The sequence below is a fragment of the Psammomys obesus genome, unplaced genomic scaffold, assembly GCF_907164565.1.
Source record: "Psammomys obesus unplaced genomic scaffold, mPsaObe1.curated_primary_1811, whole genome shotgun sequence".
Classification (NCBI taxonomy): domain Eukaryota; kingdom Metazoa; phylum Chordata; class Mammalia; order Rodentia; family Muridae; genus Psammomys; species Psammomys obesus.
Window position 1 is genome coordinate 2,733,000 of NW_026596463.1, and position 8,876 is coordinate 2,741,875.

Sequence of the window (8,876 nt, forward strand, 5' to 3'; positions counted from 1 at the left end):
CCGCATACACACAGCTTTTAAATTAAAAAATAATAAAAGTCTAGCTCTTGACAATATGGAAGTAGGCAAGGCTCGAGTCTTGTCACTTCCGTATACAGAAAAAAAAGTGACATCATCTAGATAATAATAAGGGGGAATTTGAATAGATTAATATTTTTATTAATTATAATCCCTATTAATATTAGTTAATAGGGATCTCAAATGCCTGAATCTGTTTCACCTGGAACCTTATGACCCTCTAGTCGTATTTATCACCAATTGTAATAAAAGAATTGGAAAACTGATATCTATATGTCTGTGTGATGTCTGTTTTAATAGATTAACTCATTTAATTTCGCTAGACCGTTTAATGTGGGTAGCACGGCCCGAAGTGATGAGTACTTGGTAAAACCGAATTATAAATTGTAATTATAATCTGACTGTTAAGGTCCTGACTTGCAGCTTATAGCATTTAGGTCATCAGCAAAACCTAGGCTGGAAGTTCTTTTAAATCCTTGTCCTCAGAATGACTTACATTATTTGTTAAAACTCCGACTCCCTAGCCCAAAACTGACGCAATCAATAGACGGTGGAGGTCGGGCATTTGTAGTTTTAAGAGAGCAGCCGCCTGGCCAGCCGATCCGTGGTCGGCTCCCCGTGCACGGAAACTCAACCTCGAGGCCTCCCGCCCAGGCTGCGCGCCCCGTGGAAAACCAGCAGCGCGCGGCTTCCGCAGACTTCCGGGCATCAGTGTCCGCAGCGCCGCCCCGTAGCCCTCAGCCACAGGGCGGCACTGAGCACGCGCCGTACGGGGAATCCTGGGCGGGAGACCTCGCCCCGGGTCCGCTGGCAAATCTCCCACTTCCGGCTTCTCCGCGGAGCCGCTAGGCCCCGCCCACCCCCCGGCCAATCAAATGCAGGATTGCTGCGGTTGGGGACCAATGGCCAGGGCTGTCTTTTATTAGGGCCCTCGGTTTGAAACTGTCAAGTGGCTGCTAGGGCCGCCGCTGTGCTTGCTGTGGTTGCGGCGGCGACGCGGGGGTCTCCGCGTGTGAGGAGCTGCGGTTTGGCGGAAACGGTGGGTACGGGCCGCGGCGCCCGGGCCGATTCCCCCTGACAGAACTGGGGGCGTCGTCTCTGGGGTGCCCAGGAAGAGGGGGCACAAAGAGATGCAAACTAAGCACCGCTGTGAGCCGCCCCTTAGGTCCCGTTCTTTGGGATGTGTGGAGATAGTCTAACGGAAGGTTGGGTTTTAGTAAGAAAGATTTAGATTTAAACCGGCCTGGATTGGAGGGTGGTGGAAGAAAAGTTGGAATGGGGCTTGTGCAGTTGGGCCGGGGGACGTCACCTCATGCCGGTTACACTTTGGCTGCGTTTGAATTCCTGGAGCCCACTTTTCAGCCAGGTTCTAACTATGGCAAAGAGGAGCATTCATACCGTCTCGTGGTTTCTGCTTAGGTTAGAGAACACTGGGAGTAATGTACGTCACCCACTAAAGCAAGCATCATCCTTCTGAACCCAGAAACTGAGGAAATGCTACCTTGTCGAGTCTCCATATAATTGTCTTTTGCAAAGAGCAGGGTGAAAGGCACAATTGTTTTGTGACCGCAGTACATATTTAAGAAACAGGTTTTAACGTCTGATCGTACTAGCTTGCTTGTTACTAAAATAATCCACAGCTCCCACCTCTGGTTGGTACCAGGTCTGCAAACAAGTCGAAAGGGAAGATGTGATGAAAATTAAAACGGACCAAATTTACCACAATGGTTGATTTGGAATCAGTGAAGTATTCATTCTTTGATGCAGATCTGAGCTTATTTTATTTTCCCTACGTGGCTTAATGGAAGACAGCCTCAGCTGAGATTTAGTCTGCTTATCCTCTATATACTGAGTAATACAGAAATCCCTTTTTCACAAACTGGCTGCAACCTGGCTTTCTGTTCTGTGGTTTTCCCTGAATCTTTCCCTTCTACATCAGTGTCTTTATCTCATTTATTTTCTTAGCAAACCGAAGCTGAGGCCTGTTTCAGTAGCAACTGAAATTGTCACAAATGTCACAGCAACTTCCTGATTTGTAAGTTAAGGGCCTTGATTGCCCCTTTTGGGGGCGTGACCCTCACTGTGCTGCCCACACAGTTCCAGTGTTGTGGCTCCCTCTCCAGGCTTTGGCTGACTCTTCTGTTCATTAAAAGTTAGCAGTTAAGGGTCCCCTCTTCTCAGAGTAGCAGTCCTTATCATTATCAGGATCATGATCTCTGAAGTCATATTGGAAGCTAAAATCTAGAAAATTAATGCATTTATATTCTAAAAATGCCTGCTATGTGTGTTCAGGGTAAGAATTCTTTACCATTCATTCCCTTTTCTTTAGTAGACCCCAATAGGCCAGTGCCTCCTCAATCTAAATCTCCAGTCGGTACTTGTAATACAGGTCTCTGGCCCTGCTTGACTCTAGGAACCATTATTACACTCTAGTCTATGAATTGCAGTGCTTGGAGCTGTGCACCAAGTGGCCAGTTTAACGACATGACATCTGTTCTGTAACCACAGGCAGCGATTGATTCCTGGACTCAAGAAGCATGTATTAAATGGCGTTTTGTTTTGTTTTGTTTCGTTTCATGTAGCCTATTATGCATACTATCCTTCACACGTTAAAACATCTCCAGTTTACTTATAACCTAATACAATATAAATGCAAGATAAGTAGTTGTTGCACTGTGTTGTCTGGGGGATGGTGATAAGAAAAGTCCGTGCATTTTCAGTACCCAGGTGATTTTAAGAAGTGTTTTTGACCCACAGTTGGCTGTTTCCATGGACTTGGAACCCAGGGATACTGAGGACTGATGTTGTGCATGCACACAGCTTTAGCCAGGGCTTCAGAGGCAACCTCATGCCAATACGCCGGGTTCTGCGCTCTGTCCTCCCAGTCTTACTGTCCTACATTCCTTGCTTTGGTGAGTAGTGTTATGATCCGCCTAGTTACTTAAGACAGGAATCTGAACACCTTCAGTCATCCTCACTCTGACTTTTTAAATGGATACTGATGGGGACCCCTCATTGCCATCACCATAGCACAACCGCCTCAGAGCAGGCCTCCCTTTCCCTTGCAGGTACTGCATTCTGGTTTAAAGACCCCATTGATCTCCTGGGTTAAGTCTGAAAAGAACAGTCACTACTTGGATTACTATGGCTGGCTCTCGATTGAACTCTATATTTTTAGAATACCAATCTGCCCTAAGGCTGTCAGAGTAATATTTCAATTAAAAAACAAAAACAAAACTGTATTTGGAGATGTAGCTGTGCAGTAGAGCTCTTGCCCTGACTTGCATAGTTGCATGTGGGCTCAATCCTCAGCACTACAAAAATAAATAAAAAACAAGGTTGTTTACACCAGTTGTTTAAGACATGGAATATCTCCTGTAAAGATTCAGCCTTTTCATATGAAGGGTCATTATCTTAACTAATCCTTTTTATTTCATCAAAGTCTTACTTTGCTTCTACCTAACCAGACATCCTAGTTCTTCCTGGCATATATGCCATGCCTCTGTATCTCAGCCTGCACTGATGTTTTTATCTTTAGTCTGTCTCTCAGAATGGACCTGCACACCTTTCAGTTCTCAATACCTGGGCTGTCTTGTCTATTTACTGGTATTTGGATAGATTATATAGTTATGGTCTTTTAAATCTCTCTTTTTTATATAGTAGTTTTTGTTTGTTTGTTTGTTTGTTTGTTTGTTTTAGTTAAGTGTCTCAGGAAGGAAATTTAAACAAATTCCTAGGCTATCTTAGTATAGTACGTCACAGGAGCGTATATAGTGCCAGGGATGTCACGCAGGCTGAAGAAGGGTGACCACGTGTGCTTACTGGAGACAGACTCTGCAGGACAGTGTTCTGAAGCATTTTTCTTCAATCTTTCATGTATTTCACTTATCCTCTCAGTATATTGTAGATACACTGATGTTTGGACTGAGTCTTTTTTTTTTTTTTTTTTTTTTTTTTTTGACCCCTTGGTTTTTGCTTTTAAGTCCTCAGTATGTTGAATGGGCGATTCCTTTTAAATGACATGAAAAATGTTTGCAAGTTAAAGCATTGTTACACTTCCATGTCTTTAAACGCTTTTGCTGTAAGTCTTAGGAAACAACTAAAGTTAACTTGTGTTGTTTTATAGTATTTGCAGAATGTCATCTGATGAGGACAAGTATGTGCTTCATGTTGTTCACAATGACTCTGATCATGGCAGTTCTGTCTCCACAGACCTTCAGGTAGGAAGACACCTAAATTTATTGTGACTTTTTAAAAAGCGTAAAGCCCTTGTGTAATGGTGTAGGCCTTTATACTACCAGAACTCAGCAGGCAGAGGCAAGGGGATCTCTGTGAGTTTAGACCAGCCTGCTCTACACAGAGAGTTCCAGAAGAGTCAGTGCTCCATAGAGAGATGACCACCCACCACCACCACCAAAAAAAAAAATTAGACATAAGTGTTTGTGGCAAAAACCAGAAATACATTTTTTATTTACGCATTCCATTATAATGAAATATTTGCATTTATGATATTATCAAACTTAGAGAACTCCCCATGAATCTGGGGAGCATGTTGTTTTAAGTTTTAAGAAAATAGCCATGAACAGTTTGAAAGCTTTTTCTACAAAGGCTTTAATACAGTGAAAAATGAAACTAAAATTTTCGGAATGTTTTGTGAAGTGTTCTCATTTAACTGTCTGCTGAATGCTTTCATCTTTAACGAAAAGTAACAGAACATCAAACCGTCTGAGGTTCTAGAGCCCGGGGCACTCTGCTGTTCTGTGCAGTGAGGTTCTGGTTCCTGTTGCCACAACATTTGGCATAACCTGCCCCCTTGAACCTGGACACTGACAGGTGAGGTAGGCCAGCTGACTGGGTCAGGGTGTGTTGTTTACATGAGAGATTCAAATCCCAAAGACTGTTTTCTGATTGCCTGAGCTGCAAGTAGGTGGAAAGGTAGATGAGCATTTGCCCAGGTCAGACCCTGGGGCTTATCAATTTACAGGAATAAAAGAGAAATGAGTGCTCGGGTCCATTAACAAGGCTGCTGCAGGAGACCTGCAACCCTCTACCTTATTTCATAGGGTAAGCTCACAGTGACGCTGACAGAGACCAGTGAATTATGTTGTAGCTTATCCCAGTTTATCAAGTTAGGGTTGCCCTCTTTCTTAATAACTGAATATTTTGAATTTCCTTTAATTTTAACAACCAGGTATGATTTAGAATTTCTTAAAATAGTTTTTGTATTTATTATAATTTATTCACTTTGTATCCCAGCTGTAGCCCCCACCCTAAACCCCTCCCAACTCCACCCTCTCTCCCTCCCTCATCTCCTTCCATGCCCTTTCCCCAGTCCACTGATAGGGGAGGTCCTCCTCCCCTTCCATCTGACCCTAGGTCTCATCAGGACTGTCTTTCATAGTATTCCTCTGTGGCCTGGTAAGGCTGCCCACCCCCATTAGGGGGCGGTGATCACTCCTAGGCATACATCCAAAATATGCTAAAGTATACAAGGACATTTGCTCAACCATGTTCGTAGCAGCTTTATTTGTAATAACCAAAATCTGGAAACAACCCAGATGTCCCTTAATTGAGGAATGGATACAGAAATTGTGGTACATTTACACAATGGAATACAATTAATAACAGCAATTAATTACAAGGAAATCATGAAATTTGCAGGCAAATGGGTAAGATAAAGAATTTTTTTAATTTAAGAGTATTTTAATCTTATAATTAGTTTTGTCAGTATGAAATTAGATAGTATGATATGCTAAATAATTTTTTGATACAGAGTTTCACTTTGTAGTTTCTGGCTAGCCTGGAACTCTCTTTGTAGCCCAGGCTAGCTTCAAACTCCTGATCCTCTTATCTCCATTTTTTAGTGCTACAATTACAGGTGTTTACATCCACACCTGCTACACTTTCTACTTAAATACTGGGAAACAGTTTAAAATTCAGGTTTTTATTGCCTTGAAGGGGAATCACTAAGAAAGAGGAGTTGACCTACGGTATGGAAAGGGCTCTAGTGTAAGTTTGCAGCTGCAAAGGGAAAGTCTTTCCCTACAGAAGTGTTACCGCTCTGCTCCGCGGCTGCAGGGGAAGATTCCCCAATGCAAGTGTCGGAGTTCTGCTGGAGGAGTAGGGGTGGGAAGCAGCAGGGAACTGAGCAGAAGGCAGGGTTTATATATGGCTTATATATATGGCTTGGGGTGGGCTGGAGATTTTCAGGGTGAGAATTGCTGGGATTTCAGTTCTGATCTTTGGTGACCTCAGGCATTGGTAGGTAGGATTCTGGTTTTTGACCCTACTCTTGGGTTTGGGGTCAAGTCGGGGTCAGGGTGTTTTTCCTTTGCCCTTTTATCCTACATCTGGTGTTAAGGTTTTCTGTTGGCCAGCTTTCTTCTATTACTACATGGTTGTCTACTTCTCTTCTTCTATGTCAATAATTACTGCATAAAAATATTTGTATTGCTTTCACCTAATGCTTAATGCATATATGTATCTGTGTTAAATAGAATCCAAATTGAAACTCAAACCAACCCCACTTTCATATTGAAATTTCACAGTTCTCAAACAAAATAGTACAAACCCCTTTTACAGTTTAACTTAAAATTCCAATGCTGAAACAGAGCTACAATCATACAGATTTATTTTATAAACTCAAATCCATCACATTTTCTTCTAATGGCAATAAAAGTAAGCAAGCTGCCTTAATGAGTGCAGACTTGAAACTAGGGGAAATAGAATGCCTGAGTCTCAGAAGCTTGAGTGTCCAGTTTGCTTCTTTTGAGTTACATAATATCAGTGAAGTCCTGTACCTTGTGTGGCAGTGCATCAGGAGGCTTAGGCAGGAAGACTGAGGAGTAACAGCAAGTCCCAGCCTGGGGAATATAGGGAAACCCTGTCTCAAAAAAGAAAGAGAGAGTCAGGAGGAGTAGGGGAGGAAGAGTGAAAGGGAAGAAGGAGAGAGAGAAAATACAAACTGAGCCTCAATTTAAGTACTTGGAAATGGTAGCTTTTTAATAACATGTCTTGTCTCACCTTCAGTTAAATTGATCTGAAATGTAAGGAGAGATAAAAAAAAGTGTTGTATTGAATCACCAACATCTGTCACCTCTTTAAACTTTTAATTATAAATATAAAAGTCATACTAGAGGTAGTCAAAGAACTCATGCTTCGCATAAGAGCTAAACTTTTCTGTATTGTAGTAAGTATGTGACTATGACATGGTTAAGTAGATTTCTTACACAACAAAAACCTGAGTGGTTGGATGCAATACTTTAGCTGTTTTAACACATCACCATTACTGGCTTCTCCTAGGAAGAGTATGAAGAACTGCTCCGCTATGCCGTTGTGAATCCAAATGTAGAACCCGGTACTGCACAACCATCTCAGCCCAAGGGAGAGGTGGTACCAGATAGATTTCCTACTCTTGCCGGTATGCTTCAACCAGATCACATACAGTTGTGAAGGCACCACTAAAGAATCCTGAGTTTGTTGGTGATGCTGACATGACTGTGGAAATGTCCCTTACTCTCAGCGGTTTCTGTCCAGTTCCTGGTGTAAAGCAGTATAATATGGTCTTGCCTTAGATTTTACTATGTTATTCCTTACTCTTGATAGCTGGATTTTTATTTGAACCTCAGTTAACTTCTAACGTTATGAAAAATAGCAAAATCAAAGCAACATATTAGCGCTTGTCTCCTAGTGGAATATGCCCCAGTTCTTGATCCAGAAGTTTTATGCTAGAGTTTCGCAAACTAAATGCTCAAGCCCATTTTAAATGTGCTCTCCACCTGCCTTCAGAATCCCTTAAGTTGCTCTATGAAGCATATACTGGTCCTCTGTTGCAATATCCACATGGGCATGGAGAGTAGTGAGTTATCAGGACAAAGTGGACCTGCTTGTGGACTGTTAAGAAATTTAGTATCTGGTACAAGCCAAGTTGTACTTCAGCAGAGGGGTTAAAGGAAGAGACAAATCACAAGCTCCTTTTACCTTTTTATTCTTAGTAAGTACAAGTTCAAACAACCCAGAGTGGGCACGCCCTTGTTTTCTCTGTATTTATTGTGTCTGTGCATGCACATGACATCAGGAGTCTGGTCTTTCCTTCCACTGTGTGTTCTAGGGACTGGCTTAGATTGTCAGGCTTGACACAGAGGCAAAGAACTCCTGGCTTTCACTAAGTCACAGCAGTAGTCTCACACGATGTTCTTCAGACTGCTGCTCTGCTGGAACAGTAGCTAGCACCATAGTACCATGACTTCAGATAAACAGTTTACTGTGGCATAGTGTTTTTACCTAAATTTCATTTCCTTTTAGAGTTAGGAACCTTGGGTCTACTCATTATAACATCAGGGATGTCAGTTGTATTTTGTTTACACTGAGTACCTTCACATACAGTTCCTACTGACCAGACTTAAGTGCTGCAGACTGATAAATGTAAGCAGGTAAGGGCTGGAAAGAGAATTCAGTGGCCAAGTGCTTGCCATGTAAGCTTGAGGATTTGAGTTTGAAATCCCAGAGCCCATGTAAAGCCAGTACAAAATTGTGAGTCTGTATTCATAGTGTTCCTGCAGGCGAGATGGAAAGCAGGGACAGAAGAACCCCCAGAAGGTCACAGGCTAGGTTGCTGGCATGCACAGCGGTGAACGACAAAGAGACCTGTCACAACAAGATAGGAGTGCAACTCTGCACACGTGCTGTGCATATGCACATTCCTCACGCACACACAGTCTCCCTCTCTCAGACTCTCTCCCCACCCTCTCCCTCTCTATATTACAGATGTGTGTGCATGTATTATAGATACACTTATAGATACATATTTTAAGATAGATAGATAGATAGATAGATAGATAGATAGATAGATAGATAGA

General features: G+C 42.4%; 1 protein-coding gene across 3 annotated transcripts in view; it reads left to right on the forward strand.

Moving 5' to 3' along the window:
- The first annotated feature begins 959 nt into the window (after window positions 1–959).
- Poc5 (POC5 centriolar protein) overlaps window positions 960–8,876 on the forward strand; it is a 32,932-nt gene continuing 25,015 nt past the window's right edge. For 2 of the 3 annotated variants that reach the window (XM_055598397.1, XM_055598398.1), the window contains exons 1-4: window positions 960–1,057; window positions 2,776–2,930; window positions 4,145–4,238; window positions 7,321–7,438. In XM_055598397.1, the coding sequence (XP_055454372.1) occupies window positions 4,155–4,238; window positions 7,321–7,438 (202 nt within the window). In that variant the 5' untranslated portion in view covers window positions 960–1,057; window positions 2,776–2,930; window positions 4,145–4,154. Of the gene's footprint in view, window positions 1,058–2,775; window positions 2,931–4,144; window positions 4,239–7,320; window positions 7,439–8,876 lie in introns of those variants that run through there. The other variant, XM_055598399.1, reaches the window with a different exon arrangement.